The 9,097-nt window shown below is 49.5% G+C and overlaps 1 protein-coding gene across 1 annotated transcript; it reads right to left on the bottom strand.

The window, feature by feature from the left end:
- Positions 1-4,069: 4,069 nt before the first annotated feature.
- On the bottom strand, positions 4,070-8,884 carry cops4 (COP9 constitutive photomorphogenic homolog subunit 4 (Arabidopsis)). The gene is made up of 10 exons (XM_079256884.1): positions 8,677-8,884; positions 7,495-7,574; positions 7,268-7,419; positions 7,069-7,172; positions 6,843-6,996; positions 6,623-6,773; positions 6,367-6,537; positions 5,287-5,402; positions 5,129-5,213; positions 4,070-4,522 (listed from the first exon to the last, which is right to left on the bottom strand). Exons 1-10 carry the CDS (start codon positions 8,748-8,750, stop codon positions 4,389-4,391), a joined length of 1,221 nt encoding a protein of 406 aa, XP_079113010.1. The 5' UTR covers positions 8,751-8,884; the 3' UTR covers positions 4,070-4,388.
- Between the last annotated feature and the right edge of the window lie 213 nt (positions 8,885-9,097).

Below are 9,097 nucleotides of genomic sequence, written 5' to 3'. Positions count from 1 at the left end.
CATGATGAGGTGGAACGGGAGATTCTCATGGTGATGAGGTGGAACGGGAGATTCTCATCATGATGAGGTGGAACGGGAGATTCTCATCATGATGAGGTGGAACGGGAGATTCTCATGGTGATGTGGCGGAACGGGAGATTTTTATCATGATGTGGCGGAAAAGGAGATTCTCATGGTGATGAGGTGGAACGGGAGATTCTCATGGTAATGTGCCGGAACGGGAGATTCTCATCATGATCAGGTGGAACGGGAGATTCTCATCATGATGTGGCGGAAAAGGAGATTCTCATGGTGATGAGGTGGAACGGGACATTCTCATGGTGATGAGGTGGAACGGGAGATTCTCATCATGATGTGGCGGAACGGGAGATTTTCATCATGATGTGGCGGAAAAGGAGATTCTCATGGTGATGAGGTGGAACGGGACATTCTCATGGTGATGAGGTGGAACGGGAGATTCTCATCATGATGAGGTGGAACGGGAGATTCTCATGGTGATGAGGTGGAACGGGAGATTCTCATCATGATGTGGCGGAACGGGAGATTTTCATCATGATGTGGCGGAAAAGGAGATTCTCATGGTGATGAGGTGGAACGGGACATTCTCATGGTGATGAGGTGGAACGGGAGATTCTCATCATGATGTGGCGGAACGGGAGATTTTCATCATGATGTGGCGGAAAAGGAGATTCTCATGGTGATGAGGTGGAACGGGAGATTCTCATCATGATGAGGTGGAACGGGAGATTCTCATCATGATGAGGTGGAACGGGAGATTCTCATGGTGATGTGGCGGAACGGGAGATTTTCATCATGATGTGGCGGAAAAGGAGATTCTCATGGTAATGAGGTGGAACGGGAGATTCTCATCGTGATGAGGTGGAACGGGAGATTCTCATCATGATCAGGTGGAACGGGAGATTCTCATCATGATGAGGTGGAACGGGAGATTCTCATGGTGATGAGGTGGAACGGGAGATTCTCATCATGATGAGGTGGAACGGGAGATTCTCATGGTGATGAGGTGGAACGGGAAATTCTCATCATGATGAGGTGGAACGGGAGATTCTCATGGTGAAGAGGTGAAACGGGAGATTCTCATGGTGATGAGGTGGAACGGGAGATTCTCATGGTGATGAGGTGGAACGGGAGATTCACATCATGAGGTGGAACGGGACATTCTCATGGTGATGTGGCGGAACGGGAGATTTTTATCATGATGTGGCGGAAAAGGAGATTCTCATGGTGATGAGGTGGAACGGGAGATTCTCATGGTAATGTGCCGGAACGGGAGATTCTCATCATGATCTGGTGGAACGGGAGATTCTCATCATGATGAGGTGGAACGGGAGATTCTCATCATGATGAGGTGGAACGGGAGATTCTCATCGTGATGAGGTGGAACGGGAGATTCTCATCATGATCAGGTGGAACGGGAGATTCTCATCATGATGTGGCGGAAAAGGAGATTCTCATGGTGATGAGGTGGAACGGGACATTCTCATGGTGATGAGGTGGAACGGGAGATTCTCATCATGATGTGGCGGAACGGGAGATTTTCATCATGATGTGGCGGAAAAGGAGATTCTCATGGTGATGAGGTGGAACGGGACATTCTCATGGTGATGAGGTGGAACGGGAGATTCTCATCATGATGAGGTGGAACGGGAGATTCTCATGGTGATGAGGTGGAACGGGAGATTCTCATCATGATGTGGCGGAACGGGAGATTTTCATCATGATGTGGCGGAAAAGGAGATTCTCATGGTGATGAGGTGGAACGGGACATTCTCATGGTGATGAGGTGGAACGGGAGATTCTCATCATGATGTGGCGGAACGGGAGATTTTCATCATGATGTGGCGGAAAAGGAGATTCTCATGGTGATGAGGTGGAACGGGAGATTCTCATCATGATGAGGTGGAACGGGAGATTCTCATCATGATGAGGTGGAACGGGAGATTCTCATGGTGATGTGGCGGAACGGGAGATTTTCATCATGATGTGGCGGAAAAGGAGATTCTCATGGTAATGAGGTGGAACGGGAGATTCTCATCGTGATGAGGTGGAACGGGAGATTCTCATCATGATCAGGTGGAACGGGAGATTCTCATCATGATGAGGTGGAACGGGAGATTCTCATGGTGATGAGGTGGAACGGGAGATTCTCATCATGATGAGGTGGAACGGGAGATTCTCATCATGATGAGGTGGAACGGGAGATTCTCATGGTGATGTGGCGGAACGGGAGATTTTTATCATGATGTGGCGGAAAAGGAGATTCTCATGGTGATGAGGTGGAACGGGAGATTCTCATGGTAATGTGCCGGAACGGGAGATTCTCATCATGATCAGGTGGAACGGGAGATTCTCATCATGATGTGGCGGAAAAGGAGATTCTCATGGTGATGAGGTGGAACGGGACATTCTCATGGTGATGAGGTGGAACGGGAGATTCTCATCATGATGTGGCGGAACGGGAGATTTTCATCATGATGTGGCGGAAAAGGAGATTCTCATGGTGATGAGGTGGAACGGGACATTCTCATGGTGATGAGGTGGAACGGGAGATTCTCATCATGATGAGGTGGAACGGGAGATTCTCATGGTGATGAGGTGGAACGGGAGATTCTCATCATGATGTGGCGGAACGGGAGATTTTCATCATGATGTGGCGGAAAAGGAGATTCTCATGGTGATGAGGTGGAACGGGACATTCTCATGGTGATGAGGTGGAACGGGAGATTCTCATCATGATGTGGCGGAACGGGAGATTTTCATCATGATGTGGCGGAAAAGGAGATTCTCATGGTGATGAGGTGGAACGGGAGATTCTCATCATGATGAGGTGGAACGGGAGATTCTCATCATGATGAGGTGGAACGGGAGATTCTCATGGTGATGTGGCGGAACGGGAGATTTTCATCATGATGTGGCGGAAAAGGAGATTCTCATGGTAATGAGGTGGAACGGGAGATTCTCATCGTGATGAGGTGGAACGGGAGATTCTCATCATGATCAGGTGGAACGGGAGATTCTCATCATGATGAGGTGGAACGGGAGATTCTCATGGTGATGAGGTGGAACGGGAGATTCTCATCATGATGAGGTGGAACGGGAGATTCTCATCATGATGAGGTGGAACGGGAGATTCTCATGGTGATGTGGCGGAACGGGAGATTTTTATCATGATGTGGCGGAAAAGGAGATTCTCATGGTGATGAGGTGGAACGGGAGATTCTCATGGTAATGTGCCGGAACGGGAGATTCTCATCATGATCAGGTGGAACGGGAGATTCTCATCATGATGAGGCGGAAAAGGAGATTCTCATGGTGATGAGGTGGAACGGGACATTCTCATGGTGATGAGGTGGAACAGGATATTCTCATCATGATGAGGTGGAACGGGAGATTCTCATGGTGAAGAGGTGGAACGGGAGATTCTCATGGTGATGAGGTGGAACGGGAGATTCTCATCATGATGAGGTGGAACGGGAGATTCTCATGGTGATGAGGTGGAACGGGAGATTCTCATCATGATGTGGCGGAACGGGAGATTTTCATCATGATGTGGCGGAAAAGGAGATTCTCATGGTGATGAGGTGGAACGGGACATTCTCATGGTGATGAGGTGGAACGGGAGATTCTCATCATGATGTGGCGGAACGGGAGATTTTCATCATGATGTGGCGGAAAAGGAGATTCTCATGGTGATGAGGTGGAACGGGAGATTCTCATGATGATGAGGTGGAACGGGAGATTCTCATCATGATCAGGTGGAACGGGAGATTCTCATGGTGATGAGGTGGAATGGGAGATTCTCATGGTGATGAGGTGGAACGGGAGATTCTCATCATGATGAGGTGGAACGGGAGATTCTCATGGTGATGAGGTGGAACGGGAGATTCTGAATGAAGAGGACGGTACCAGAAGGTGGTGTTGATGAAGAAGACGATGGAAACTGCAGCTGCAGGACAGATGTTTTAGCTGGAACAACTTAATTTTGTGTAAATAGTACAAATCATTTGCAAATTTCTTCTGAAGAAAAAGACACGAAGATGAAGGTGAGGAAGGTTTTTTTATTTTAAATTTATTTCTCTGGACTGAAAATGAAAACATGCACCAACAAACCAGTTACAGATGTTTTGGCATCATCATTCTGAAACAGCAGAATATGCAGGAACATCTGCATCATCATGTCCAAATTTAAACATGTCAACAACATGAAGTCACACGTGATCATGTGATCATTTAGAGACGGATCAGAGAAGTGGTGCTGAGAATTCACCAGAAGAGAAGTACCTAGAACAAGTGAGACCGGATCCTCGGGTGCTTCTACTGCTGTTCTTCATTGCTGAGGAACAGCTCACAGGGAGGTGCTGACATGTTTATTGGCTCATCTGGGCTTCCATAGCTTGTGCGGCCCATTCTGGAGCAGCTTGGCGGATTTTTTCTAGAAGATTGTTGACTTGGAAGCATAGAGACTGGATCTGTTTGTCCCAGGTCGGAAGGGGCTCCCGCGCTGCCAAACACAAAAATCAATCATTAAAATCTTTATGACATTGAGGCTGAAGCTTCTTCACACTGCACCAGTCAGGAGGGTGATGAGCTCTCTGCTGCCGCCGTCTGGCTGCACACGCTCACTACATCGTCAAGTAAAACGAAGTCTCCATCATGTTGCCTCGTTAATTAAAACGTAACGTTTCTACTTCATAAATCTCCTCCTTCAGCATGTCTGATTTCATTTTCTGTCCCCGTCTCGGACGTTACCGTCAGTTTAAGCTCTCTGATTGGTGGAAAGTCTGACAGGAAGTGTCTTCATCATCATGTCCAGGTGAAAATAGAGGTCTCTTAGCAACATGGTAGTGATGGTGATGAAGATGTGATAAATAATGGTGGATTTACCATCTAGAGTCTCTGAATAAACACTACATGTTGTGTCTGGATTGTAAACCTCCTGGACGGATAGAAACGCTGGAAAACCTCCGCAGACCAGCTGGAGGGTCACATGACCATCCCAGTTACACACTGCTGGTCTGGGGAACTATCGGAGAGAGCGCTTGCGGAGATCTGCTGGAGTTTTACGAGCTAAATCTATTTCGAGCTCGCGTGTGTTGCTTTCACTCACTCTCAAAGTGAACGATGCCATCGATCTGGTCGATGAAGCCGTTCATTCGTCCTTCTGTGATCATCTGCGAAGCGATCTTCTCTGCCTGAAGGCACGAGGAAAAGCCGTTACCATGGTTACTGGATGCAATGGGCCGGTTGGTGCAGACGCCGCCTCACCTTTGCAGGGGGGATCTCCAACAGCGCTCCCAGTTCTTCAAAAGTGATGTTGTTGTAGAGTTTACTGGCAGACAGGAGGTTGTGTTCGATCACCGCCCGGTCCAGGATGCTGGATCCTGTCAGCAGGAGAAGACGTGTCTCAGGTGTCACCTGTCTGGTTGCTTATTACAACATGAGATCCTACTATGTTCACAGCTGCTCTGAATCAGGTGGGATGAAGGGAAACATTACCGGTGTGTTCAGACCAGACGTGTTCTGAGCAGCAGGAAAGTCCACATGGAGGCGCGTCAAGCTTCCTCGCGGCGCCTTTTCAGCGTTTGAATTGAAAACATGTCATAAGGGTGACGTGTGTTATGCGCTGCAAACACCAGAGATGGAAATCCGACCTTCTGCTGCTTGACGCAGAGCGTCAACCAATCAGAGCGATGTATAATTCAGCTCAGCAGGTTGTCAAACTGGGCCGGGTCAACGGAAATAGTGCTGGAAGCGAACCTCATCAGCACGCAGCACCAAACTCAGAACGCCGACGATTCATCTGGTGAACCCAGACACGGGGCTGAGACGCCCTACGACGGCCTTCTCTGTTTATGAAAGAAAACTCTCTACTGCACCGCCATCATTCAGACTGACCAGAAGGAAAGCTCCGCCTCTCCCTCTCTGCTTCGCCGCGCTTGCCGCTCGCTTCAGACAAGCAGCAAGCGCAGCAGGAGCGTTTTGGGCGTCGGACACTAACGTGACAGTTTAGTGAGCCGCGTCGAGCGTTTCTGACGCTCAAACACGTTTGGTCTGAACACACCGTTACTCGGAGATAATGGCGAGCTGTTTGGGGGGGGGGGGGGGTGCTGAGCTATTTAAGTCTCTAAACCAGAGGTCGGCGACTCCAGTCCTGCAAATGTTAGGAGTTTCCCTGCTGCAACGCAGCTGATTGTAACCAGGAGACTTGATGTGAAGCTCTGCACACGTCTGCTGGTTGGGTCTGATGTGAGCCAGGCGTGTTAGACGCCGTCAGCCCCCACCACGGCTGGGACATGATCCAGCAACCTGCCGTCGGGACCCCGCCGTGGACAGAGGGTCTCTTACCGTCTGCTGTGGTGGCTTTCTGGTGAGGCATCAACATGGCAGCAAACTCCTGCAGCTGGTTTCCTCTGATGATGCGGTCCAGGTACATCTTCTCCAGGATGCCGTACGCCGCCAGCTGCTGGCAGCGCTCATCCTTAAAGAGGGTGGCCAGCATCCGGGAGCGCTGCTGTCCTGAAAGGATCCAGTAAAACAACAGCAAGTGGAGCTTCTGCAGCTCTGAACCGTCTGAACATGGCGACAGGACTGCGGCTGGTACCTGCAGAGGCCAGTATGGTGCAGTTCAGGGCGTGTTTCAGTGCTTCCAGGCGCTCACTCTCGTGCACTATTGACTTATAAGACAGCTCGTTGTATCTCTGTGCTGCTTCGATGAACTTCCTCCTGAAATCGAGCACTCTGGCGTAGCACACCTGTGGAGCAGAGCAGCGTCAGACCCAGCGTGGAAGCTCCGGTCGACACGGGGACGGTGGATCCTTCACCTTGTAGTGAATCTGCAGCTGTTCGTTGGAGGACTCGTTCTGAAGCAGCGAGGCTCTGTTGATGTAGGCCTCGGCCTGCACCGGGTCGTCGTCTTCCAGGTAAAGCCGCGCTATTTTCAGGTACGTGTCCAGCTTGTAGTCAACGTTGTATTGCCTGAAGAGCAAAGCAAAGCGGCAGTGAGGGAGGGAGACGTCTGACAGCGTGGAAAACCTGAGGACAACCTACTTCTGGCCCGTTTCCAGGGGAATGCCCACCAACACCTGCGCAGCATTCCTCCAGTCTCCCTCCTTCTCATAAATGGTTGCTAGGTGCTGTCTGATGGAAGCTACCTGAGGAGCAACACGGTTCACACACAGCAGTCAGCATTCCTCGTCTGGAATGTCGCGAACAGTGACAAACAGGCGAGGCAGTGAGAGACTTCTACCTGCTCCTCGAACGAGATGACCCTCGGCTGAATCTTCTCCAAGGTGAAGTGATACACCGCCTTCGCCGTGGCGTCCGGCAGGTTGGGCAGGTGTGTGCAGAAATCCGTCAGCAGCTGTCTGGAGATGACCAGGCTGACATTTTCATTGACCACTGTAAAGGCAAAACTCAGTCAAAGCGCGGACATTGAAACGGTCACCGTGCAGGACGGGAGCAGCCGCTGCATACTTGCTTCCACAAAGGCCTTCAGGGACTCCAGCTGGTCTGCGTCTGTAAACTGAATGGCCTTCTCCAGGATCTGTCGATACCTGCAACAGATTCACTGATCAGAAACCAGCTTTCTGGGGGCAGACGTCAGGAATGACGAACGGACAGCGAAGGAGAGGAAAGTGGCAGAATATTCACACTGATGAGCCACTTTCACACACAAACAACAATCAGAAATATGTTGCTCCATCATTTTTCATGCTTTCTGGTTACAGCAGGGGATCCATGTGGAGGTGTGCTTTCACATCTGGAGACAAAACATCTGTCTCACTTCCACAGGAGGAAGACGTCTCTGTACTACGACTCATAAACTCCTTGACGACCGTTTTAGACACATCTGGAGCATCTCTGCACATGTCCTGATGGACAAACTAGTCTTGAGCATTGTTGGTGGAAAGAAAAGCTGAAATATTCTTGAAGGAGTGTGTTTTTACCGTGTTACTGGTGAACACAGCAGCTCTGAACTGGACCAATGCAACATCTTACCTGCAGGAATGTGATCCTGCTGCTGCTGAAAGGACCAAACATGACTGCTGCTACTGTAGGACTTCATGCAAAAAGTTGCAGAATTAGCTCATGTATAGATTTTCTCCATTGTAGACCCTTAAACATTCCCAGTTTGGATTTAGATGCATATGAAGACAGAATATTGAACACATTCTGATCAGATTTCTGGCAGGTCAACAGTAGCTTCATAGTCACATAATTTATAACAGATACAGTTACTTAGGGTGCAGAAAACTGCATTTTGCATCCTACATATCCCATGTTAGTGTTTTATGAAGCTGGTAAGGCTGATGGTGATGGTAAACCTGAAACAGATACAGCATCACACTAGCAGGGAAGCTAACCAGCTAGCTTCCAGATTAGCTCGCATTCTAACAGACAACTTAAACATTGGGTTGGTTCTCTGGATTTACTTTACATTAACTAATAGTTACATGAAATAGTGACAGCATAAAAAAATTAAATAATAAATGTAAAGCTGCATTTCTGTGATTTCCAGCCGGTCATGTGCACGGAGCGTGGCTAGCTAGGAGGCTAGCATTAGCTTAGCTCGCGCTGTTGCATCTGAACAGGAAACGTGTTTGTTTACTCCAAACAACAAACAGTAAACAATCACCACAATCAGCTGCTACATACTTCGCAGCAAGATCTTTGTGAGATCCGCTAGAATTCATCAGCTGGGCTAGCTCCTGTCGCACTTCGGCCGCCATCGTTTCCCCGGTCGAAGCGTCAACAATACCGGTCTCCTCCTCCTCCAACAGCGGGTCCTCCTCCTCCAGAGCGGGTCCTCCTCCTCCAACAGCGGGTCCTCCTCCTCCTCCAACAGCGGGTCCTCCTCCTCCAACAGCGGGTCCTCCTCCTCCAACAGCGGGTCCTCCTCCAACAGTGTTCCGTCTGCAGCCCCTCCTGGAGGCGAGGCGCGTTCTGAAACAACGAGGCGACGCAAGTGGTCGCGGGAGCGCGCACGCCGAACTACAAACGAGCCATTGTGCAGATAGATAGATAGATAGATAGATAGATAGATAGATAGATAGATACATACATACATAAATTGTAT

This window comes from Telmatherina bonti (genome assembly GCF_933228915.1).
Source record: "Telmatherina bonti genome assembly, chromosome: 17".
In the NCBI taxonomy this organism is placed as follows: Eukaryota; Metazoa; Chordata; class Actinopteri; order Atheriniformes; family Telmatherinidae; genus Telmatherina; species Telmatherina bonti.
The sequence above is the reverse complement of the archived record's forward strand: the minus strand, read 5'-3'. Positions and strand labels throughout refer to the sequence as shown.

Coding starts and splice junctions, on each gene's coding strand:
- cops4 (XM_079256884.1), bottom strand. CDS start 8,750: ATGGCGGCCGAAGTGCGACAGGAGCTAGCCCAGCTGATGAATTCTAGC. Junction 7,575..8,676: donor CACAAAGATCTTGCTGCGAA/GTATGTAGCAGC, acceptor AATCTGTTGCAG/GTATCGACAGATCCTGGAGA. Junction 5,214..5,286: donor TGGAGATCCCCCCTGCAAAG/GTGAGGCGGCGT, acceptor TCGTGCCTTCAG/GCAGAGAAGATCGCTTCGCA.